Consider the following 26,936-nt stretch of genomic DNA (forward strand, 5'->3'; position numbering starts at 1 on the left):
GTGTGAGTGTGAGTTTGTAGAGCAGGAGTGGTAGAACTTGAAAAGATAAATTATTCATCGATGCAAATGCCCGACACCTATTAAAGGCAAAGTGGTTAATTTATGTTCTGTTCTATTGGACAGCATCGCATTTGAGGCACGCAGCACTCGGTCATTGGCATTTGCATTTAGTTGGAGTGGTGGTATTCATGAAACAATAGAAACCACTCATAGTCTTAGTCTGAGCCACATTCGACAACGGAAAAACAACATCAGTTTGATTAAACTTAAAATGTGACCTTTGATGGGGTCAAGCTTTTACTTAGATTAAACAAACTAACTCATGATGAGGTGGGTAGGTGCATTAGTTTGAAAGATGTCCAGACTCATCTCCCCACCCGCAGTGGTTAAATGGAAACGAAACTTTTCGATCAATCCAACCGGACCGGATGTATAGCACAAACCTGTCCCATTCTCGATGAGATGCTAACGCTATAAAAACGGTTCACTAGAGACTAAAGTAGTTGTATGGATCGTTCAACCAAAAAAGTTCGACAACTTTACCAAATGGTTCAAAAGGTCCTTCAAAGAATTTGCCTGCGGGGAATTCGGTTCTCCTCCCATTCTGTTGATAGCTGGGAATAAAATTACATCTCACCCTTAAACGATGGGGATGCGAGAAGCAACTCATCCCGAAAGACATCTTCAAGGGATTTTTGTTTAGTGCTAATGCCCGGAAGGATGATCGGCCATCTCTTCTCACCCTTGCCCGAGCGGGGTGACATGAAATATTCATTAACCCGGCCAAACCGCCTCACAAGAAGCTATCGGAAAACGTTTTACTTGATTACATGTAAGATTCCAGTGTCTCCGGTAGCATACTGTCTGCCATCCTAATCTTCGCATGGCGGTAAAGCGAGCTTAGGTGCATAGGTTTGTGTCGGTGTGTAGGGTGTGCTATTTGCATCAGTTTAAATGGATCCTGTTTCCAATGCTATCTCATATCATCACGTCAAACCCGAGCGCGGGACAGAATTAAATCAGACCGGCAGGAAATTACACAATGAAGGACCACGTCGGTGCTGCTGCTCGCAAGGATGTGGACATTTAGCTGACCACATTTACACACACACACACACGCGCCCTTACATTTATGGCAGCAGAGAATGACACTCTGCGTTAAGTGGTACCAGAAGGGCGTTCTCCTGGCTTTCGCCTGACAGCTGCCGGATAGTCATACATATTCATCGGGAAGCATCAGGAACGCGTGTAAGGCTGATTCACGCTCCACTCCCTGCGCATACATCGCACACAATGGCTTCGGTTGGTTTCGATTGGTGTGTTCTTATCTGTTTTGCTCTGTTGGAGAACACACGGCCCAGCAGTAGCTGTGGATGACCCGGACTTGGATCCGCTCTGGACGCCTTCATCCTATTAGTCGACCTTCCCAGCGGGAAATGCTGCTGCAGCTTCCTTCATCGATGCCAGCGATGTGGGATGGGCGTTTAAACGGGAGTGTCGAATTAATGGAGAATCTGTCCTGATAAGATTAGAGCGCTTCGAGGCAGGCGAGCTCACTAACTCCGAGGGGCTTCGGACGAACGTCATCGTTTCAGCGTAAAGGTGTGGGTGAAATGTACACCCTTTCAAGTTTGCCAGCGTCCGAATACCGTACCCGGACCTGAAGGATGCCGCCACCTCGGATACCCGTATGTCACAATTCCGTGAACCCAAATTCCGACAAGGTTCGATGAGTTTCTCGTTCTAAAGCCTCCCTCCACTGCCGCGCTGCTGTGTTGACAGAAGAGATACGGGCTGTTGTCGTTTCGAACGAGGGTCAAACCGGGCCCGGCCAAAGAAGCCAATTCGGATGGGAGGATGTGAGGGAGGAAGGAGAAAAACGCTAGGATTCAGCTAGCCTGATACTCAAGGGCTAATAAAAGTAATTAAAAATTAATTATAATTATTAAAGTGAGCAGCTAAATACTTTCGTCCGGAAAATTGTACCCAGATCGTCCGAGTCACGTACCCTTGGACACACGCTTTTTCGTGTACGGTGGAGCTAGTGCTGCTCCACGATAGTCAGGAGCTAACTCGGCGAAGGCATAACACCAGATGAAAGCAGATAATTTATCATCTACGAAAGAATTTCATGCTATTTTGCAGTGTTTGCTTTTTCAACGGGATGGGAAAAAGTAACGAAGATAAGATTTTTCGTTGATTCATTTGAAGCTCTTGAGCAATTACCTTCGACTAAAATAACGTCCACTTTATGCGGTCCATGTGTGTTTGCTACATTGTGTACAAGGCAATTTTGTTTTCAACGATACTATGTGTCGTTAAACTCAATTAGTGCAAGGTTATATCAAAGTTGTTCCTCACATTTACAGAATAAAGCGAATTTTGTACATGAAATGGAAGAAAAAGGATGTTCAATCAACCAAATACAGGAATTTGAGCAGTTTGTGTCTTGATTATTTCATCATCAATCAGAATGAAATTTGAAATAATTCACACAATCCCTAGAACCTATGTTTCATGCTAAAGTTCGTTTTATTCCAATGTAAGCTATTTACTGCATTCACCGAAAAGACTATCACTTCACTCGGCATTATCTTGCTGCTGCTACAATACATCTCTCTTCAAAGGCTATGGCAGTGTGGCGATCCGTGAAGGTGGCCGAACGACATAAGGGCGCACATGTCCGACCACAACTCAATTAATCAAAATTGTATTAATTTCCCTATCAATTACGGCCAGCACAATGTGACCAAACGATCTCCTGCCATCTGTCAGACACGACGGGAATGGTACGATGATACGGTGCGAGGTTCGTACGGGGTTTGTAAATAATGTTGAGCACAACGGTCCTTCGTAGGGCGATAAGTTGATGATGTACGATGTACGCGCCATACATGATACCCTAAAGGAAATGTGTACGGACGGGGGTAAAAAACAAGCTATCTCCTATCCTGCGCAGCGCAGCAGCTAACAAGAAGCCCATCGCCCTTTTTCGAGCGTTTCACGCAGCGAAACATACATCGAGTAATTGAATTCCAACCATTCCGCTCGAATTTATGCAATTTACGAAGTGGCATTTATTAGTGTTCAAAAACTTCATCCTGTTCCCGGTTTTTCCCGGGGATGCATCACCGGCAGCAGTGGAAAAGCACATCAGCAGCCCGCCTGACAGACGGTCTGACTCGGTCTGATCAGTTCCGTGCGCTCAGGAATGACATTAAATGTTCTTTAGTCAATAATCGAAAATAAAACCAAGCCCCGTGCAGTAGAATGAGCCCGTTTTCACAGCAACACCAACGAATGGAAGCGCTGTTTGCGCATTTAATTCGGCTGATGAATGGGAAGGGAATGGTATGTGTAAAAAGGGGACGAGGAAACAAGACGTAGTTGGTAGGAAAAATGGCATTAATCAATTTCATTTCGCCCTCGTTTGAATAACAATTTGATTGCTCATCTTGGAAATTCCAATGCGAGGGCAGCATTCTCCTGGTGTCGAGATGGAATGTCGAACGGGTATATATGTATGTATTGCCCTCGGAACCATCATTATGTGTATGTTCGTTCGTTCGAGCGATAAGAGTATAGTGCTAAGGAATGTGATCCTTCTAGTGGATTTGTAATGCCGGCTCAAAGGCAAGAATGTACAGACTGGGAGCAGCACTGGTACGCTTTCTTGGAAGAAGCGCGTACTTGCGCAAGAAGAAGCAGCTTTGAAAATGAAGACACTGAAAGGAAAGACATGCGGAATGGGTACATTCTTCGTCCGTCGGTTCAGGAGGCATGGTCATTCGATTTTCTAAGCTTACTTCTTTCCTCTGCGGCAGCACACTTTTCGCTGGGCGTTCTATTCTGAACACGTGCGGCATGTTTCCGAGGGAAAATAAATCATTCGCTCTGCCCATTAATGGGTTCTGTAGGAAACGATCGAAAAATGCCGAAAGACGACCGGTTGGTGGTACAGTGGAACGATCGCAACGAAATGGTTCGGTCGTAAAAATGTTAATCGGTATCGATCCATGTCGTACGTGTACGGGTGGTGCTTGTGTAACTTGCTGATGATGCAGTTAGCTAATTGGTTACATTCAACCACGATACGAACAGCGCAATGTGATACGAAAAAGCAGGCGTCCCATAAGATGTGAGACCACCTGTGCCAGCTGAACATAACGCTCAAGCTGCTCGTAAAGAGCTGGTGAATGTAACTATTTGTACTGTAACAGTGCTGAGGCCCGATTTCATTCGATCTCCATCGGTCGGCTGGGATCGAAATGATATCAAGCAGTGAGACTTACCTCCAGCAGCTCCTAAACGTTTTTAAAAACAAAAAGAAAAACAACAAAATGGAAACATATCACGGAGGAAAACAAAAATATGGGAATGAAATAAAAATTAAAACAAAAAACAAGGATTAAACATAAAAACAGTTATTATTGAAATTGTAATATTGATTATTAGAGAAGATAAATCATAAAACATTTAAAACAACATAATAAGGAAAGTAATACGAAACAAACAGTGGTGTACCATTCGGCAACACATTAAACACAATCATAATAGAATAATTGAAAAACAGAAAATAGAAAACGAAAAACAGTTTCAGAGGTTAATCGGAAACGGAAATAAGGAAAATAGATGGGAGAGAAAGAGAAGAGAAAAGTTCGTTAGTATTTGAAGAAAAACGGTTAGTATGAGAAGGTTATGGATGGAAGCGAAAAGAGGAAAGCGAATATATTCGGTCGTGTGATGTGATGTGGTGTTGTGTTGATTTGTCTAGCAGCTACGTGTCATTTTAGCTTAGTTTGTTCCAATACTTGCTAACTAATACATATGTGTTAGGGTAAGATAGATGTTTAATGATACTTTGATATAGTTTTATCTAGATAACGTTTTTGTTAAGCATGGAAAGCAACTATAATTGTATGGTGTGATGGAAAAATGTTGTTTATAAGAGCAAGATTAGGGCACCATGTATGGGCCCCATCGAAACACGATGGAGACGCTTGGTGTCGCATGAACGCAGGACCTAAGATCATAGTATGTATTGATAAGTATGAACAAGTGTGTGTTAGCTGTGTGTTGCTTTGTTGCCTGAAAACAGTGTAGAATATTTTGGTAATAGAAAACTATAGTGAAAGATGATAGAGCTGGACAGTAAGATAGCATGTAGAATAGAAGCCGATAGAATCGATATAGTAGAGAGAAAGCGTTATTTAGGAGGGATGCAACTACATCGCAAAAGAATACTTTAGTACAACAACTAAAAGGGAAAAACTTTCTAATGAAAACTGAAGATGGAATCATTTTTACATGTTTTTTTCTTCTTTTGTTCACCGACAACATGCTGGAAGCATTTACCATCATGATTGAAGTGGTGCTACAGAATAATGGAACGATTAAAATAGTAAAGAAACCCTTATCTTACCTCCTTGGTTCACTATTACCGTGATTTGATATAAATAATTGAGAAAATGCTTCTGCTGGGCTGAAGGCTAAAGCAATACGCTATGGAACTTTCCCATGCTATGGAGGACGAAACGTATGATCGCGATCATAACATGGGCTGCCCGTGACAGGAGTATGTAAATTCAACCATCATCATTTTGATGAAGCTGTTACGCATACAAATTGTAGTATATCAGAAAGGTATGTCATTCAGTTCGCTAGCACGAAGAAGTTGGAGAGCTTTAACCAACGGAATCAGTAGAAGAATGAACAACATATTGCTGTCAAATGCAAGGCTCGTAGCGATACCTTTGGTGGGTCTACAAATCAAGACACATATACCTTGAATATCTTTTTTTGGCCGGCAAGTAGAAAGATTGTGCCACAGAAAAAAAGAGTGATTTGTGTGGTACAACACACACTGATTCCTTTCTGATGTACTGTCGGATTGGAAGGCATCATAATGCACCGTAACGACCGTACAAACATAGACTTCAGCTTCCGTGGTGGTGTACGCTTAGAACCTACGCATCTCACATTACACGCTCGCCGTAAGTCGCCAGCGTGGCGCAAGTCATGGTGGTGGTTAGTTGTTTTTTTGTGGATGTCATTAAAACCCCCCTCCCGTGTACCCAAAACGCTCAAACCACAAACTCCTTTTTGTGTAAGGATATGTACACGACGGAGGGAGGGAAAGGAGATGTAACATAAGTTTGCATGTAAAACAGCCTCTCTCTTCCACCGTTTCGGAACCGTTTCCTGTACGGACGCGCCATTCAGACGGGACATTCATAATGTTAAGTATTTTTCTCATCCACCGTTTTGGCGACGACGCCATAGACGACAGTGACAGCTGTTGGCAGACATCTAGGAGTCGTGTTACATGCGTTTGTGTGTGTGTGTGTGTATGTGTGTCATGCTGTTTCCGCCACTAAACAACATCTGCACCACCCCGCCGACATAAACGGGTGTCGCTGTCAGGCACTGTGGTGGCATGAGAAGATGTTATAATAAAGTAAAATACACACACACACATACACTCGAGCACACTGGCAGAGTGGCGTATCATTGAGAGAAAGACGGTGTCGGTTGTCATCGTTCAATATGGTTGCTTCCCGAACGTACATGGTTGTTTTTGCTACTACTTTCAACATTGTAAAACGAAGGTATCGGATGCACCTCCACAGTATGTTGTGTGTGCTTCTGTGTGGGGATTTTTAGAAGCTTTAATGAGGCACACAGGCCATTACACATACTTCTCCACCCCAAGGGAAGCCGGCAATGACTGTCTTTCACTTCGGCTGATGCACGGTTTCGTTTTTCTCGTATAATTATTGAAATGTTACACTACCACGCTGCACATGAGCGTGGATAGTGATGATGTGGTATTTTTACCGGAACCAGGCACCCGGAAGCAGCACAGAACATGACACATTTTCATATCCAGTACTTGCAAAGGAAACCGTTTCCGACAGCTTTCTAACGCGTTTCGATGGGACGGGACGGCTTGAAAGGGAAACCAGTTCAGTGTCATTGAAACCATCACTGCTGTTCCCGGTTGCCGTCAGTTGTTTCCTGTTGGATTTGATTTTTCCCATCCTGGATAAGAGTGTTACAGAATAGCGTTCGAGGATGGTGGGTAGATCACGGTATATACTGAGAAAGCATCATATTAAATCCGCATCCACAATCATCCCCGCAGGCAACGCAGCTCGAGTGGTAGAGTGCTTTTAACTGGCAAAATTGAATGACCATTTCGATGGCTTCAAGATGGTTAAAAGCACACGTAGCCATGCTGTGAGATGCAATCTCGTCAACACACAATCCCAACAATGTGAATTACTGTGTGAGTGTGTGTGTGTGTGTGGACAGTAGCAATGTAGTCTGTTGCAAAGTGAATTATACTTTCACCAACGCCATGCCTCCTCGCTCCGAAGCACTGAAGTGGATAAGCAATCGAACGTAAAATATAGTTCCGGTACATTACACTTGCACCGGCTGCCCAGATCCCCAGGATACGGACCCGATTCCGGGCTGGGATGAAATTCAATCTCAGCTTGGTAGTAATGAACGTTGAAATTCAATTAAAAATCTTACTTCCGCCCCTATCCCGAGCCGATGAAGCGCTTCTCGGGTTGATTATTATTGACGGCATGTAGCGCAAGTAATGCCTGTGCTAATATGATTTCAATCCATCGGCCATCGTCCATCGTCGATCGAGGCCGAGAATCATCTCGGCCATTTCCCACGGCCCCGAAAACTTTAGCAGCGTTTGAGGACGCTGCAGTTCTAGAAACTGGACGGAAAATAATTTATTAAATACAGCGCCATGGTTGTCCCTCTCCCAACGACCAGCGGATAAACCGTGGGCCACTCTATCTGTTCCTATTTCCTCTTATCCACGAATCAGGGAGGAAGCAACAATCTTGACGAATTAAAAACTTTCTCATCCATCCACATCAACAAACAGCAGTAGCAACATCATTTCACCCACCGTATACGGATGAGTGATGGCCCTGCTTCTACTGGCACTTAGGAAACTTCTTTTGGCGCGATGGTAGCCGCTTGTCGCAATTAATTTGCAAAAGTAAATTGAAAAAGTTTGCGATTTTGCTATCTCGGCCGCATCCCACCGTCCGTCACACGACTGTCTTTGGGATCGCATTCGCGGAATTTACGCCGTATTTATGCATCATTGAACCGGCCGGCCGATATTTTGGCGAACGTTACCCCCACGAGAGTACACGCTTAACACCGAAAATATGTTTTGATAACGACAAGGGCAAGCTAAGAAGAAAGCCCGGCCATTGCAAAAAGATGAACGCGGTGCAGTTCTGTGTGGGATACACTTACGAGCAGGCAAACAAGAATTCCGAAAATGTCAACCGTTCGACGTGCCTCGAGGGACGCAGCCGCGGACAGGGAGACGATTCTAGGAAGTGGTGCGCTTCTTCTTTAATTCAGAAATTCAGCGTTTCAGGTCCGGCAAGTTTGCAGCCAGCAGGAGGAATGATTGTACAACTGTGGTTTACTGGAGAAGAGGAGCTATAGGGATAGCGAGAAGGAAAAGTTGCTTTTCCGATTTCGACGAATTTCAGCTCGTAACCGCCGGGAGAGCGGTGTCGAATCGTCGAAGCTTGCAGTGGGAACATAATTACCAAGTGGTGGGAAAATGGGTCTGAAGTGTCTGTTATTTACATCAAATGGTAGAATTGTGTTGCTTGCTGTCGTGGGATTTGAATGGATGGGCGGAGAGATGTATGATTGTTTGTGCTACCTTTGCAGTTTACAACGCAGGCAAGCAAGCCCCTGCAATGGTTATAACTGTAGGAATGAATGTTTCCCCCTTAGAAGTTTTTTGATTGGTTGGATGTATCCAGCACAGTACAGCATCATGCCTGTAGCTGGTTTTGCATACTTGTTTGTAGTTTTTTTTTTACATGAAATAATTTACCAGTCAATCATGCAAACCAAACCATCACCAGCAAAGCTCTTACTATATTCTACCCTTTTTTCAACCATCATTGTAATGCACTTTGATGCAGGATCAAACAAACTCGAGTGAACAGTTTGCATTCGCTCCAAATACGCTTCCATACCAGCAAATGAATCATTCGGCCTACGCAGTTGATGTACTCGCATCCATCAACATCGACACGCTGTCGGCCCGCTGGCGTGGAAGAAGCTACGAAACAAACGCCACCGACGTGTAGCAGTTAGTAGAAACAACTTTTTTCCCCAAACGGATGATCGATATCCGTGTATTGATCAAAGAGAACGGGGCTAAAGAGTTTCATCGTTTTAGCAACGTTCTACAAAACACGAAAAGCCAGAATACGTTCTCAGAAGTACCAGTGGCTTACGGTACTACCCCCAACCTAATACATTCACCAGTCCGAGGTAGGGATTGGGCGGGGAAAAGTTCTTACCACCAGTTTGCACCAAAAGGAGCCCATCAAACAGGAAGAAATAAAAAGTTTGTCTATTTTCTCATTTGCTAAGTAGTTTGTAACGAATAGGTATGCTTTCCTCGGGGGGATTTAGTGTTGCAACGTTGGCCGTTCAGCTCGGCTACAGGAACATACTACGTAGAGTGTAACTGTCGATCTGTTCGATGCTGCTTCGATGAACGATGGCTGGTTCCTCAAAGGGACGGTTACTCCTTCATACCTTCTATTTTTGGCTTTGAGTTTCTTTGAAAACGGCAACCATAGCGAATGCAGCAGTGTAAAGGTATTCCACTGCAAATCCTTCGCTGGAATCAATTCGCCTTTGGTGCATTCATTCCGCTTTCCTGGGAAATATCGAAACGCCGATTGGAAACGATACTAATAGCAAGTGTGCTCTGCTCAGGATTACATTTTGCGCGTCTCGTTTTGTTGAATCTTTCATTTTCATTACCCCCTACCGGCGGAAAGCGTCTTTTCTACTTAGCTTAGGTAAGCCACCCGAGGGTATTACTGCCTGCCAGAGCACTTCGGGGTGGAGTTTTCATAGCATCGCTCTAATTTGAGAGAGAGATTTCATTTGTACCGTCTTAATTCCCACTTTATCCAAGTGGTCAGTAGGGTACGATCTGCCGTGCGCTTTGCCAATTGCACTGCACTACTAGCCGCGATACACGTAGCGTCGGTACTTCTTTAGTTGTGTTTTGTTTTAATTACGTTCGCGGAAGGGGACTTTATTTTGCAAAAAAAAGGTACAGCTTATTTACAGAGTGGTGTACTGTAAAGAAGGTGAAAATAGTGGTTTGCAGTTAATCTGCCAGCTTAGTACGAAAAGCGGTCAGGATTTATGACAAAGTGACGTAGCAGAACTTATGTAATGGAACAATAGTGGATTTCAAAACTCGACAAACGAGCCGTGAAATGACATTTATATTAACATATTCGGTAAAGAATCGTTATAAATGCCGAGTTATCCAGAGCAGGCGTCTCCAAATTTTGAAGTTTGCGGGCCGCATTGCTTCGCATGCATTTAGAAAATGCGAACGTTTTAATCTCGCTTTATAAGAAAATAGTAACAGGGTATACAAAACTATAGCTATAGCTTTTTATTACTGAAGTTTGGTCTACGTTGCATACGTTACAATAAACATTTTATTTTAACCTTTAGAAAGTCTTCGTGTGCCACAAAATAGGCTTTCGAGGGCTGTCTGCGTGGTATTCTAAACGATAACATAGTAGATCTGTCACTGACAGTTTAGAAACGTCAAACGCGTAGTAACGATGACAGTTTATGCAACAGGTATTTGACACTTCGTTTTGACAGAAGGCAACAGGTAATTTTTATTGTATTTTGACACTCATATGTATTATTTCTATTTGATTGCCTTTTCAACGTATAATAAGAGTAACTTTTTAATACTTTATATCAAGTATTATTACTGTATAAAAACTATGAACTAACTAAAATATTTTACAATCAACGTTCAGTAACTGCTCTATCACAAACAGGACAAGTTTGCTACTCTACGTCAGTCTTTTCCAGCCTACTTTCCAAACGACCGACGCTGGTCACCCCGATGACAGCAATTAGCATGGTGTGATTTGTCTAATTTGCAAAACCGAGCGAGACCGCGCATGTCGTCTCCCCGGAATCGGAGCTAATGCAATCGGCCCTCCCTGCTGAGCTGCGATAATGCGTGCAGTGTTAACGCCGTTATCCAACAACCCTCTCCAAACCCATCACGCCGTCAAGGGAAATGCAAAGCACATGTTTACTGGGTCGTGGAAATGTCGCTCGCTATGTTTGTGCCATGGCAAGATCGTTCGTTCCACCATGGTCGGAATTTTCACGTGATCAAGTCTTGCAAGGCGCTGATTCACCGTAGCGTTTCCGTACACGGTCGAATCTACGACACACACACACGCGCGCAAGGCGAAACGCTAAAGGATGGATTCTGTTTGATCGATTTTCCTTCGCTCGTTTGTGGACACTGGCGCGTACTGTAGGGCGCGCATACGGCCCTACGTGTGCCGCATTGAAGCAAATGGGTCTCGTTTCCGCACGCTCACGGTGGTAGCGCTCTCGTGTGCTCTTTCCACAACCTCTATCTCTTTTAAGCCTTCGCTTTGGTACAGCCACACACACACTCACACACAATGGCATGCTTATGTTGAAGTAAAGGGCAAGAGATCGTTAAAATGTGTACTTTGGCGCTGTCGGGAACGGGTTGTCGAGCATCGTTAGGAACAGTGGGGGTGCGCGGCCCGTGGAAAAAAGCGGGAGCCGCGGGAAAGAGTAGGATAGATAGCGAGTGCCGAATCGGTCACGGGTCGGCTGCACGGAGCGGTGTGAATTTGTGACTAAGGATTCACCACGGCCGGTCCGGACACGGCCCGCTAGACAGCGAGCCACCGAGCCTGCCAGCCAATGCCGCAATGCCGTAATGTGTGCCAGTAGTGCGGTAAAGCGAACATGTGACACTGGGTTCGTTCGTCGCGTAGGCGCACGAGAAGGCGAGGCGTCTGGCATTTATCACCATTCGTTCCAGTCAAGCTGGTTTTGGGCAAGCAAAAACCCCTCGTTTCCCTTTGGTCATTCGTTTGTTTTGTGTGTCTAGCGGAATGATATGACTGACGTTACACGGAGTGGATGATACTACACGCTCTCGCGGATGTTTTCGGGGAGCTCGAGGAACGGATTGAATGGACAGGGGGGATAGTGTAGCGCGCAGATTGCTTACCAAAGCACTACGGAGTGGAGTGGAGTGGTGCAATTTGCAGTGCGTTACACACTGCAGTGCGGATCATTTGGGAAGCTTGCTCTAGATTCAATTACGCACACTTGCAAAAGGGAAGGGAACTGAAGTTCAACGAGGAGTATGCGCTTTTAGCTTTAAAGGAATTACCGCATCAAAATTGTACATCAAAACGGAGTGATGTGGGGAAGAATTCGGCACAATGAATTACGATACGGTACAGACACACATACACACAGACACACGTACAAACAACCACACACACACACACGCGCGCATACACACATCAAAATACACAGCCTACAGGCAGTAGTTTACAGCAGTGGAGTAAGATACGTTACAAGTACGACTACGACTAGGACAAACAACGACGCAGGCCAACATGGTACAGCAGCAATCGCGGGGTGTCTTGTGCGCTTGAACGACGAGCTGAGAAAACGCTTTCGTTGTCGCAGGTGTTAAGTACGATCGATGTTTATCAATACGGGCGTTACAGCATGATGGAGGGGTGGAAGGGCGGTCAAGGCACAACACAACCCTTAGGAAAAGGGACACGTTCGAGGACGAGGTTTCGAGGAGTTTCGGGACGGGCTGTTTGGCTGTATGATAGACATTGATACAGAGCATGAAAAATCGAATGTTCCCTACCGTACCGAGAAAATTCATTTTTCTCTAAAGCGCTGTTGCTTTTCACTAACTACTATCTATCACTGGGCGCCGTGTTGGCTGGCAGGTGAAGCTACCGTCGGGCTGGCACGGTGACTGTTGGGTGTCCCTTCGCTGCTTCTGCTGCTGCTGCTGCTACGACTGCTGTTTCTTGTCGGAATATAGTCCGGCTTAACTACGTGAAGTCTTTGCCGGCGGAGTGTATTTTTGGGTTGATTTTCCGTCGCCAACAGCGTCAGACGATGCTCGACTGATTCGATTAGGTTTAGAATGTAGTGTGCAGTTCGCTTCAAGCTTCAAATCACAGCCGCAACACGAACACAGACAAACAAACACAGGCACACACAGGCACTGGTTACTTGCGGGTGATGGGATGCGATAGTCCTCGGACACGCACGTAAACACACTGGCCGTTCTGGCGGGTGCTAACAACCGAACCACAACCACAAGTTGGAGATCAGCAGGCCCCCTCCGAGTCCAGGGAGATCAGCAGCGCACGCTGGTATTGACTGACGCGCTGTGTGCACTGAACTGAACTCTCGAGTCGCTTCGCCGTCTTACCAAAGCATGCGACCCGACGACCGTCCGCAGGAGCTGGTCGGCCCTCCGTTCAGCCAGCGGCCGAAGTACCCACACGAAGGGGCCCCTGAGTTCGGTTGTCAGTAAAAACAGACACCCCCTCGCAAGAAAAAAAAAAAACGCGCGCACATACATAGAAAGAAAGGACGCACGCACAAATGGTTCGGGTGGCTGGATTTGGCGAGCAAAACCCGGCAGCAAGCTGTCCTGCTCGGTTTCGAAGTTTTCGCTTCGCTCACGTGGACAGTAGTGCAGCGTGAGTTCCCATAAACCCGAAGCGGATATCCTGGACCTGCGCAGACTCCATTCCATTCCATTGCAGAAATAGAGAGAGAAAGAGAGCCATGCATACACACACAGCACTGACTTTGCTGTTCGGCTTTGGCACTCAATGGCGACCGAAGCTAGCCGGAAGTGCTATCACCTCGGTTTCGGCGCGCTGACATCGAAGAGGCCACACACACACACACACACTCTATCGATGTTTCGGATGGGTTTGAATAAATTAATACCAGTGGGAAAATCGCGCCCAAGATTTACTCCTCCTTCGGGGATGCCCGAACACGAGCTGCCCCGCGGGCATGGGACGACCGATCGGAAACCGATGCCAGTGGGGTAGCGCAAGGGAAGGATGGTGCAGTTGGCGTCGACAGATTGTCAATCGAAACCGCAGCCAGACAAAGGGGGTTCCACGAGGGAATATACCAACTGACCCAGTGGCCTGGGTCGCTGCGTGACCAATGGACCGAGCAGAAGGTTGAGCTTGTAGGATAAGCGGAATCATCCATCGGCAGTGCGCGGCAATGGTTTATTTGTAAGCTCTAAGCAAGGATTTCTAATGATCTAATGAACTGAAGTATTGAAGTCAGCGAAGCGATGTTCATTTCACCAGAGATCTTTGCTTAAAGCATTCCCGCTGTCGGAAGGCGTTCTGAAACGCATACATATCTTATAGGTAAATTACCATTAAATAGAATAAACGTATTAGTGGAGTCAGCCGGACTTGAGAGTGTCATCCAAAAGATTAGATTGATTATCCTCATGTCCGAGCATTCGCAATGGAACCTCACATTTGTCCAAACACATCGTAATATCTTTACCTTCTTGAATTCCACTGTTCGTACGATTCCCAACCAAATGCGAGGCCAGGATTTAGCCTAATGACCTGGGTAAGATTTTCGCCAGATAATAAAACACAGCCTAGCCAAGGCAGTACATTTTCGTTTGACATGTGCTCCCGTGTGGATTTGACGGTGACTTATACGGGATTTGTGTGAGAAATGTGCGTGTGTTATTGGCCGCGGCAAGGGTCTACACGTGTCGACGGCTGCTATTTTGCCGTGGAACAGACTCCCTTCGGAGCATCGAACATTACATCCCACGCCTTTCTCGCCCTGCTTCATCAGGGGGTCGATAAAAGACGCACACCCTCTCTAATTGGGGCAATGTCGTAAACGGAATAAATTTGAGCGCTGCTGCCGCTTTGATTACTCCCGCGCGCAAATTAGGGTTTGATTGAATGGAAGAGTCGTATTCGAATTTATCGTGCCTTGAGCGATGGTGGGAGGCGTTTTTTTGTGTGAAGGGTGTAAAGAGGGGATGGGAATTCCACATTTCGATCATCGATTTAAATGCTCGGCATGAATATATTAACATCCCCGTATAGGCGTATATTAGATGTTGTGGGAATCCATTGAATTGTGGAAGAAATAAAGTGTACATTGGGACATTTCTGGCACGCAGTAGCTTTAAAATGATTGTTTACTGATGGGATGGTATAATTTATTTTAAATTGTATAAAATACAGGCTAAACAATCACAATACCAGCATCGGTAAATGTCCAAGTAATGTCCTACAAATGTATAAAAAAATGTAAACTTTGTGGAGGGCATATCTTCGCCCTCAATCCATTTTTATTATTTGACATGACAATTGAATTCAATCTTAGGTTGCCTTATTCACTCAGGAAGTTTTATTTGATTTGTTGATACATGTATATCATTGATATATCGACAGCAGAATAGTCATCTTTTAATTTTGTTACAGGATGCTCAGTCCATTCGAGATTTGAAACCAATACGAACGTGTTGTTATACACTTGATGTACACTTGACGACTGCACCGTCATTGAGCCGTTCTAGATGATCATTTACTGCGGAATATTAAAATAAAATGGAAGAAACCAGTATAACTTTTATTTGAAATTCCCAACAAAAGTTAGGGAAACATTTAAAATAAATGAGCCATTTTCATTCTTGCAGCTTTCATGAGACAAAAAAACCATATAGCGCATATTGCGTTCAGTTGTATCGGGCAAAGTAAGGCTAAAACAAAACTCTGAACAATTTCGTCCCGCATGGCAAAGAATGACCATGTACCGGATCCTTTGGAAAGTGGAGCTAAAATCCAATTGATAGTTCCCAGCGCGGATGGTACCGGAAACAGTTTGCGAACTAACTAACACGGCCATGTCCTGCCCAGTGTCGAGGAATTATTACGTTTAAGCTGTTTCGCCGGAAACTACTTGACCGTGCGCGCGCGGAAAACTTTTTACATTCTTGTCGATGGAGAGTAAGAGTAGAAAGAGAAATGGGCGAAAAAACATACACACACACACAGCGGTGGATCTTTTTTCCATTTCCGTTCCAGCGCACTGAAGGTGCAGTGAAGCGCCCTGGGGAAAATGGTTCTACATCATTAGGATGCTATAAATCCTAGCAATCTAGCGAAGATGTCAATTTCTTCGCGCACGAAACGAACGACCAGCGTCGGGGGCTGGTGGTCGCGGCATCACACTCACATTCCCCCGTTGAATTATGGCGAATTATGCTTAATGTCGCCTGAAGTCACTAGCCAACTCTTTTCGCCAAACTCTTGTGAAAGATCGGGGCCATGCCGTGCAGTGGCAAAAACCGGTGCTTCCCGTACGTTCGGTGGCGCTGTCTAAAACGCAAGCCGGCGTGGACAAGTGTGAGGTACGGGAAGCCTCTTGTGAAACCATTTTCAATTACAGCACGGACTGGCCGGATGGTAACTCTCAGGAAGCAATAAGAAGCTTACGTCAAGAGCATTACCATCACAAAGACGTGGCCCATTGCATGGGAGACCCGAGCCGCAGGAATGGGACGCAAGAATGCAGACTAATGGGCAGGTTCGATGGCATACGGTAAAGGAGTGGAGTGTAAGATGTAAGAGCAAAAAACAAGGGGGAGGGGAGAGGCATTAAAAGAAAGAAACCAGCTCGAAGGAACGTTCGAATGAACCTTGAGATTGTATTGCATCCCCTTGTGTCGGGGGTACATCTTTTTTACCTAAGATTCCATCCAACCCTGGCCGCAGAACAGGGACAGTGGCAGTGTCCCTGTGTATGCCGTTATTGGTATCATTATTCTTAAACTCTGCCCGTTCGTTCCGCGTCTTCCGCTGCTCCGCTTCGTCGACTTTTGCACTATTCGCCATTATGCTTTACGGCCTTGGAATGTGCCTGCCTGAAACCCTCCACCCTGATAAGCAAACTCGAGCGTACGGGTGGTGTCGCCTACATACCGCAACGTTCTAGCAGCGCCTACTAGGGTTCCGTTCCCACACACACACACACAGCCATCCACCCAACCCAACAACAACACATCACTCTATTGCCACTGACGAAAGCAGCACCGGCAACAGCATTAGCAGCAACAGCAGTTCAGCATCAATCGTAATCCCCATTATCCTTAACACGGTAATAATGATGGTGAGATGAACCGTGCCTCGATTTCCATCCACATACTTATCAACCTTCCCCATCGGCCATTTCCCAACGCCGTTTCCCCGTTCCCACATTCCTTCAATTCGGTACCCTATTCTTGCGGCATCTTGGGCTCAGATGCCTTTCGTCCATCCATTTGCACTATTATTGATTTCAACGCCTTATCCGCTTGAACGCGCACCTCCGGTCCCCTCTGCCCGGGCGGCACACTCCGCTCCCCCTTCGCACAGTTGGCAAATACTTGCGATTAATTGAAATTGTTTTGAACGGAACGCTCGACTTGACTTGCTCTGCGGTAAAATTATGCATATTTTATCTCTTTCTCGTCCGCAAGACCTCGCAAGACACGTCGGTCGCGACGGTCGAACGGTCGAGCGTTAACCGGCAAAGGGACTGGTGGTTCGGTTAGGATTGGGGGATGGAGAAAAAGCGATCCGAACAATATGATTATCAGTTCACATCATAGGATCAGCCCACATCATCCCACATCCCAGAATTGGCAGAATAAAAAAAGATATGACAAAAAATCCACAACGCACGCAGACTGTCGGCCGGACTTGTCGGAAGTGGTTCCATCAACCGGAACACTGACGGACGGATGACCGGGCTCGTGGCAGGTGCGTGCCAGGGTGCGAGGAGAGATTATATTTTTTGTTCCCACTCTACATCGCCCTGTACCGGAAGGATGTGACATTTCTTGAATAATTTATTCTATCGCATTTAGTTTTTCTTTTTCACTTTAATTCTTCACCCAAACCCCAAAGCCTGCACGGTGGCGATGGGGAGGGGAGAAAAGGGAGAAAAGGCTCGGTGTAAATCGTGCCGCTATTTGCAAAGGTACAATTTGCCGAACGATCTGCTATCCATCATCTTTTCTTGAGGACACCGGACACCGACCTTCGGTTTGGGTTCGGGGTGGTATGGTGGTGGAACGCCCGTGGTGAGGTGCGGAGCGCAATTTTGCGTTGTTTGTGGGTGCCGTACCGTTTGCCGATGGATGGAAAAGTCAAATTGCTCGAAACGAATAGCTGTGAAATGGAAAACGAAGGCATTTATGCCAGGCGGACAGACAGTGCTGTGGACAGCGGGGGGTTTGATAGCGACGAGGTTGTACTCTAGACTGGGGACACGACAGAATTGTGCAGGACAGGTGTGAATGAAGACGCAAAATGTAAGGTTGCTTCATTGAATATTGATTACGGGATTGGATGCGCGAGATGGAAATGAGACGTACCCGTGGCAAGTGAAGTTTGTTGGAAAATTCCAATAAGTTATCGAACTTCTTCTATCCTGAAGTGGTGCAATAGTTATGGAGTTTAATAGTCATATCATGTTTCAAAGCGCTGTGTTCCTTAAGGAATATTTATACATTATATATACGGTTTTGTAACAATACTTACAACACCACACTGGTACTGAATATTTTTTAGTAACTTTATATGTTATGCAGCCAAGCATGCCAAGACCGCGAAGCGGTTGTAGCGCCAGATAAATGTAATATTATTTCAGTCAAAATACATGTAAACCAACGATCATTTGCTGTATGTCCGAGAGAGTACATGTATTGTGATTGATATAGTTCATGTAAAATTAGTAAGAAATGTTAGAAAATAGTGTAATTCTACTGTCACTAGTATAACGCCCTAAGAAAACAGTTTTTAGGCTGATAGTATAAAACATATCAGAAATCATTTCAAAGATACTAATAGGGCGGCATTTACATCGGCACTTGACCATAATGGGGACACTTTTCATTGTACAAATATTTGCCAAACCGTTTCGTCCGGTTTCTTTTTAATCTGGCTCCTCGATTTGTTTTAAGATGTTCAAAAGAGTTATGAAGAAATGTACATCTCTTTTCCTTCAACCTCACTGCTCCCAGTAAAACCATCATCGCCAAGAGAAGGTTCCTGCTTAGGAGATGCAATAAAAAAAGTACCACGCAAACAAATCTAGCGGTTAGCCACGAAGTGAAAGAAAAGTCTCATTAGTTTCTCCGAGGTCGAAATGCAGTTTTACTTCCCATCTTCCTTGAGCTTTGAATGCAGCATCGCTACATTCTCCACCATGCTGATGGGATGGTTGCAGTTTGTTACAAATTTGCCCCAGGGATAAAAGCTAGTACCATTGCTAGAGTGTAATTGAGCTGATCTCGTCCGTACAGTGCGAGCGTCCCTCTACAAACCTGCATAGAAATGGAGCGAACGAAAGTGTGGCAGCTTTGTCAAACGGCAATGATGTTCTTGCGCTAAGGTCAGTCTTCTGTGGTCACTAATTATTTTGTAGAGATTCCTCTACTTCATCTTCTATTTGGCGTAACGCGGACATGCCAGCCTATATAGCCTTTCAAGACTTATTCAGGTACCCATCGAATAGTCATTCGAACCTACGACGGTCATATTGCTTAGATTTGCAATTTTGTAGAGCTATCTGTTGCATTTCTATGCAATTTTTAGTAATATTATGTTCATTTTGTCAAAAAATAGAAAAGTCATGACATTTTGAAACATTGTGATTTCAAGTAGATGTCGGTTTAGCATGTTTGTTATTGCTGCTTACCACTGTACCTATCTTCCCATAGATAAGAAACAAAGCATCAACTTTCTGTTTACAGAAATGATGCTGCCATAAAACCCAACCGTGGTTTCAGCTGTTTCAAGGTAGCAAAAAATCAGTTTCCACACGCCACGCCACGACTAGTCACAACTCAATTTACACAATCGCCCCAGAGAGTGCCCGCCCTAGCGGGCTCTCTTGGAAGGTCGAAACAGTTACGGCACTCGTTCGCTAGAGCGTAAAATTAAGATTAATAAAAGAGCGAATAGGTAGAAAATTGGAAAATCTGCAAATGCAAATGAGATTCGCACCGAGCGACAGATTCTGTCCGGTTTGCTTCGTACCGCAGCGGTTCGCGCAAAAGGTTCGGTTGGAGAGGCGTGAAATACGACGGTGTATAGTCACATTTTCATTACATTGTATGGTAAGCACCACAATACTACCCCACGCCTTTGCTGATGGGGGGTTTTCTGTTTTGGTAGACCCAGTGTAATGAAGCTTCTATAAATGGAGTTTTGATTGAACTAATTATGTTTCACTAAGGAACAAATAAGATGGAAAAGTTTTAATTGAAACGATAAAACTGCGTACTTGCGCTAAGATCTATAAATAAAGCAAATATCGACAATAATCAGCTTTGCAGTTGTTACTAATAAACTACTAAATGGGAAGCAAGACAAAACGATTTTCAACTGTTGTGCTTACACTTCTAAACTGAAGAGATGAAACTAAACTGAAGGGTAGCACATTTTGTCGGATTAAAACAAAAATTTCGAATTGATTTCAAAAGTGCTGAAATGAAATGGTACTGGCTGAATTATCTGAAAAGCTCTGAATTGCATCAAACTCGATATAAAAGCTGATGATAACGATTGAAATAATTACTGCGTTACTTGCACCTCTCCTCTATCAGTGCACAGTTTGACGAAATGTCGGTGGAAGCGAAATGATGAGAAACATGCTGGAGCGCTCATTGGATGATGTTTTGGTGGCGAACCATTTGGCCACTGAAGAGTGAGTTCTTGACTTACCTGTAAAATAAACGAGAAAATAGAAAAAAAATCGGATAAGAAAGTGTATCAACATTATTGATATACATTTATTAAATTATAGTCAAGGATGTATACAAAGTTTGTCAGTCTCTAGTTGTACGTTTTGACATTTGATGTGGGACAGATTGTAGTTGGATGAACTCTCTCCCTCATGTAACTTATAGATAACGAAACGCTACTAGGAAATAGTTTACCTCAACTTGCTGAAGCGCGTAAAGTTCGTGTTGCAGCTGGGGTTTATTAATTTTTAATTATAAGCTAATTTAAGCTGCTTACGACAGGGCGCAATTTAATTACGCTACCACCCCTGTAACGGTCAATGTCCAGTGCCGGGCTGATGCTTCCCAAGAAAGATGACTAAGACGACGACGCACAACGTAATCAAATCGGCTTCAATCTTCGCTCGCCGGCTTGGTAGCATTTTCACCGAACAGACTTACCCGTTCCCGGTTGTGCCCGGTGGCCCGCGAAACAAAAAAAAAAAAAAAAAGAAGGAAAGGATCAGGAAGCTAGCTTGGTGCCGGTCTCGTCTTGGTGGAGGATTGACCACGAGACATGGAAACAACCCTCTTCATTAGCTGCCCAGGAAACAGTGGCACTCCGAATAGTGCTGGCCACTCTCGTTACGGTGACGCTTCTTCGGAAAGAAGCGGCATGGGATAAATCGTGCAAAGACGGATAGAGCACCGGCGATGCTTCGGTGCTGCCTTGAACGTGCAGTTGGACGAGTTGGCCGAACCCATGGATGGTTCGGTTCGTTTCGTTATGTCAATTACCCTTACGCAGTCACCTTTGCGTTGGACGGGACTGCTTGTGGACGCTGTTAGTTGTTGGTGTGCTGGTAGGTGTCAGTAGCGCTGAACACGCCTGTCCGTAGTGATTTGCCCCTTTTCGAATAGGTCCCGAAGGTACTCTCGGGATAATCGTCAAGACGGTACTACGGAAGGTCTGCGAGACATCCTTCATGGAACAGTGAAAGGAGAAAAAGAGGAGAAAAAAACCAACCTCAACTCCCCGGTGCAACCAAGCAAAGCGAAGAGAATTGAGTTAATTGTACCATGACAGATGAGCACCAGGCGATGGCTCATGGACATGAACTTTTGTCCGGGATATTGGCACCGTACAGGCCCGTCTTGCAAGAAATCTTGCGGCAAGGAAAAAAGTTGCTTAATTAGTGAAGTACACTCGCTCGCTCGCTAAAGAATCCTGCCAGCAACGCACAAGCAAAGCCGCCCCTTAGAATGTAATCTAGATTCCCTACGGTCCTGTCCATCCTCGGACAGCCTCCCAGTGCACGGCAGGGGTGGGTTAACGTTGGCGTTGCTTCTTTTCCGAGCAAAAACAAAGTCACCAGCCTTGGAGAGCCATTAGGTGCATTACAATCGCCCTCCATTGCTCCGGCCATGATATGCCTGCAATTCATTATCGGTAAGCCCACGGGTCAAGATGTGTCCATGGAGTATGCTTCTGCCAGGTATAGCAGAAAGTGCCTTTTGCCGCATCTCGACTGCCCCGGGTTGTCAATTTAGAGCGGGGTTCGGCGTCGTTGATGTCGATGTGCGCCACATTGAAGCGGCTTTCTACGGCGAGTAAGATACAATCGCGCCATCCCTAGTGCCGTACCGTTTTCCGTTGCCGTTGGTAGCGAGCTGTACCGTCGTCTAGACTGATGCTGCAGTTAATTGGTACTGATTTATTACCAACAGCATTACCGTTTGGTCATGTAATCGAGAAAATTAATTACCATTCGATTGGCTTGCCTGCACATCTTGCCACGCACGGCAGCGGCCGCGGAGGAAATCACGGAACGACAATTGACGCCTGTCCATTAACGGTTTTGATTTATCTGATTTATGTGAATGGAGGTGAGAAACACTGGCGTCAAGGGGTGGTAGAAGGGAATGTTCATTGAGTGTGTGAAAATGAAACATGGCGTTCTAAGTTCCACATTGGTTTGCTAAAATGCGCAGTGAGCAAATCGATTGGAATAGGCCATAAAATTCAAATTCATACATGACTGTAAATCCATAATTATACGTAATTCATAATGATTAAACTTAATCCGATATTAATTAGGTGATTTGAGTACAAGTTCAATGTGATATGTTGTTTGTAATCGTTTAAACATGACATTCAACACATATTTGTTAGGTAAATCCTAAATGCCATTGCTTTTGTTTGTAATGATGTTTACACTGCTTGAAAGCGATGTTTCTCATTAATTGCTGTCAAATATGAAATGAAAACATGATCCCAGAGAGAACATCGTTCTCATCTGATGGGAAAAAGACATGGATTCTAAACGGGACATGAGATAACGAATCAGTAGGCAGAACAGAAATAAATGTTCATATATTTTGGATTAGTCACAAGCCACACCGAGTCTCTTTCGCATCTTAAATAGCGATCCCAAATAAAAGGTTTGACTCAATTTCGACTCGGAAATGGTTAAAAATAACTAAAAATTAAAAAAGGAAGTGAATGAAACACATAATATCTCAGAAAAGTGTTAGTAAAAAAATACTCATATTTGTATGAATCGCAAAACACGTTAAGCGGTTGCTACTTTCCACCGATTTCTTGAAGTGTTCTTACTCGAGAGATATATTTTTACTTTCTCCAAAGACACCATCGACTTAAGCGCCTTTCTCAGTGACCTAAAAACAGCTTCCCATGTTTGAAAAGTGTCCCAATATCTCACCATTAGGTCAGGACAATCCTGAAGATTCCCCAAACGCGCAAACTGTGTAAAAGTGTCTCGAACCATCTTTCACTAGCGAAACTAGTCGTACCTAGGTGCTATTGAACGTATTTACCTTATCCTACCCATTTATGTACATTCCTTCCAGGAAAGCGCAAAAGCAAAGTAAGCCCCAGCTCAGTGGCACCAGCTCCCCTAGTTGACGCTCAATAATTTGTCATATTTTTGGGGACGCTAGACATGTTCATCCTTGGACTGGCGCGTTAGAAAGAAGAGGCGCGTCAAATAAAAATAACTCAAATAAATGAACGCAAGAAATGGTCCCTTTTTCCCCCGAACTCCAACCATTGAGTGAGTGAGTGATATTATATTCCCCGATTGCGAGCCACACGTTAGCAAAGGGCAAAAGTTTTTTTCTTCTTTTTTTGCTATGGATTTGAGAGGGTGGGAGGATTATAGCTTCCTGCTGTAGCATGTAAATTTTCTCACCCGTAGCCGGTCACGCAAACAACAACAATAATAACAAAAAAAACTACCCCGCTGGGAAGTCTGTAAAACGACCGCCTTCGGGGAGAACGTGTATAGTTCTATGAGTGTATGTGTGTATTTTTGTTCAAGGCACGTATTCACACGGTATAGTAGTGTGTAGAAAAATGGCACAGGGTGTATTGTATCATCATCCTTCGTTTCGGTGCAATGGGTAAAACAGCTCAATCAAAGGGGACGAGCACTGAAGGTGTTTTGAAGAAGCTCTTCTAGATAGAAAAAAGCAAGTAGTGAAAGCAGCAGGCGGTAGACAAATAGAAATGTACACCATCAAATAAAAAAAAGAAATAACGTGGCAACAGTCGTCAGTACTGCTACCAACTACAGAGATGTTTTGAAGAGCAGGGCAGTAAGTCGAGCGTCGCATTCATATTGAATTTCACAAATGATCCCATTCGGCGCTGAAGAAATGAATATATGTGATACCATGCACGTGATGATCAGGCTCTTAAGAGCATGCAATGAATACGTGCCTGAAGGGTACCGAACGAACGTTTCAGTGGGGATGCACACGGGAGGTGAAATGAAGAAATCATATTTGAGCTGCTTCTTCTGCTTCTTGACGCCTTTTAGCCTGTTCGGGATGGTGCTAATGAACTTAGTTTGAGGAAAGCCAAAAAAGACAATCTTTATCAACACCTTTCAGGAGAATAAGTTGCATGATGTAATGAAATTGTTATCTACTTGTTATTACAATTTCCATTGTATTTAACCCGATAAAGAGAAATATAGCTTTAAGCAACGCTCGTAGCTTCATAGCTTCATACAAATCTTTACACTTCAATCAAAATTTAATTTGCTGTGCAATACATCCCTGTAAACATTTGAACAGCAGATTTATGTCCTACAGAGAGCGCCACAGCGCATCACACGGCAGCTACATTCTATTACGAGCAAATTTATCGTCACCCTGCGCTTTCCCGTTGGCAAAATAGCAATTTCGAATGCACACTGAAACGGTTTTCGCTGATATCGATATCGTGCTGCTGGTGCTGCTGCTGCTGCAGTTACCCGATTGCATTTGCATTTGCGTTTGGATAACATTTATTTGTGCCGAAATGTGCTTCACTAGCAGCACCCGTGAAAGGATGCGCTCGACAGATCGAGCGTGAGTGGGCTTGTGGTGTTTGTCTGTTTGTTATGGATTCAGTCTTTCTTAGTGTGTTGTTTTCCGTTGCACTCCGGTGCACATAAAACTCGACCGGAGAGCGGGATGTTATTGCCTGATACACACCGATGGGACCCGGAATCGAGCGCTCGAAACGTGTGTACCACCGAACCACCACCGCCCCAGGATAGACAGACGCGCCCTACACAAGGGATGGGAATGCTGGAAGCTTCATAAATTCTACAACTGGCACATCATTTGAAATGCTAATGCGTCTTTTTACAAAACGTTTGCAACCAGAGACCATCCAGACACACGGACTGAAACAATCAAACTACTACTGTGCCGGGTGTGTGTGTGTGTGAGTGTGTGTGTAAATGGACCTTGCCATACCATGGTGGGTGTTTGTAAATAGTTGGCCAAGCCTTGACGCCTTCTTCTTCTCCACAGCCACAGTCCACTCCACCTGTGCTGCGAGCGAAAGAACATCGGTAGAGATGTTGTTGTTCTTGCGATACCCTGGAACCATTATCATTTCTTCTCTCCGTTGACATCCTGCATTCATGCCCGGGCGACACACACACACAATCGACCGACGCGAAGTCGAGTGCTGGGGCAAAACGATTGGTGTCGTGTCGGCCATCATTATTATTGGAATTGAAATAGTCACTACAGGGCTTGTGTCCCGCCCCAAGCATCATCATACTTTAGCGGTTCGTCCCGACTGTCTGCGCGCATATGTGCGACAGTCAGGGTCCGGGTCGATAGAGGTGCATTAATATTTATACAGTGGCTTGCAGGCAGCCTGCACGAGGCGACATTTTAAAATGGGCTAACATATTGTCGTGATTGTCGCTCGTTTGGCTTGCTCAAACGTGGGGACGTGCGCCGGAACCGTTCGGGCACGTGGAGGAAATGGCTCGATGGGTGGGCAGGCAATGCCGTACGCTTTTTGTTGCATTGTTGTTCGTGTCTATTTTTTCGTGTGCATATTTTTATGATCACCATTCTTCCCGATTGCTCCCACGTCTACCGTGGTAAAGTTGATCGTTCTTTGCAGTCCAGCCAGCGGTGTGCAGGTTCGTGTGAGCGTTCGTGTACTGCTGGTGGCATGTACTGAGTACATGGGTTACTAGTTGAATATTAATTCGTAAAGTTAAACGAATAAAACTTTACCACCACTTTACAGTTGTGGCAGGATGCGTTGTGCTGCTGTTCGGTCGGTGTCAACTGTTTGGTGTTTGGTACATTTTTAATCATAAGCGACATACCGCGCTGACAGAAGTAAGCAAGCTTTAATTTTTTGTATACATGTCATGGCAACCAACAAAAAGTTGAAAATGTTTTATTTAAATTTGCATGAATATTGCAAAATCGGACTTCAAAACTGTCAAAAATGTTTCCGGGTTTCGAGTTTTTGTGTAAAAGAAGGAATAAATAAGAAATGTAAATTAGTTTTTGAACGAAGTAATATTCTAATAATTTTACAAACTTGAAGATTTGCTCACGAAAACCAACATAACCGTACTAATGATAAGCGAGTAAGTAAATCGTTGCTCCTTAGTGCTATTTTCATCAAATTTTTGGAAAAAGTCAATCAAAATAATTTTCATAAAAGCGCACAAGCTTTTAAAATTGTCCGCACGGTAGAGAATTAAGTTAAAAGCTTTCGTTCACCAACCATCCAGCCGATCATTTGATACGCTCCTCAACATGCACACCTCATCCGGGCGTTCTCACTATCCTCATTCACCAACATTTGATTTGGTATCGTTTTCCTGTTTCTGCTTTCCCTTTTTCCCCACCTTTTGGCGCGCGTGTGTGTGTGTTTGTG

The 26,936-nt window shown here is 44.6% G+C and overlaps 1 protein-coding gene across 18 annotated transcripts in view; it reads right to left on the reverse strand.

Moving 5' to 3' along the window:
• The window catches only part of LOC120895402 (complexin), a 158,133-nt gene that overhangs the window by 34,086 nt on the left and 97,111 nt on the right, over nt 1-26,936 (reverse strand). For 12 of the 18 annotated variants that reach the window (XM_040298724.1, XM_040298718.1, XM_040298732.1 and 9 more), the window contains one exon: nt 4,293-4,304. The exons of 3 other annotated variants lie outside the window; for them this stretch is intronic. In XM_040298724.1, coding sequence (XP_040154658.1) covers nt 4,293-4,304 — 12 coding nt within the window. Of the gene's footprint in view, nt 1-4,292; nt 4,305-12,798; nt 13,363-26,936 lie in introns of those variants that run through there. 3 more of the 18 variants (XM_040298737.1, XM_040298735.1, XM_040298734.1) reach the window with 2 other exon arrangements.

Source organism: Anopheles arabiensis, chromosome 2 (genome assembly GCF_016920715.1).
Source record: "Anopheles arabiensis isolate DONGOLA chromosome 2, AaraD3, whole genome shotgun sequence".
NCBI classification, from domain to species: Eukaryota; Metazoa; Arthropoda; class Insecta; order Diptera; family Culicidae; genus Anopheles; species Anopheles arabiensis.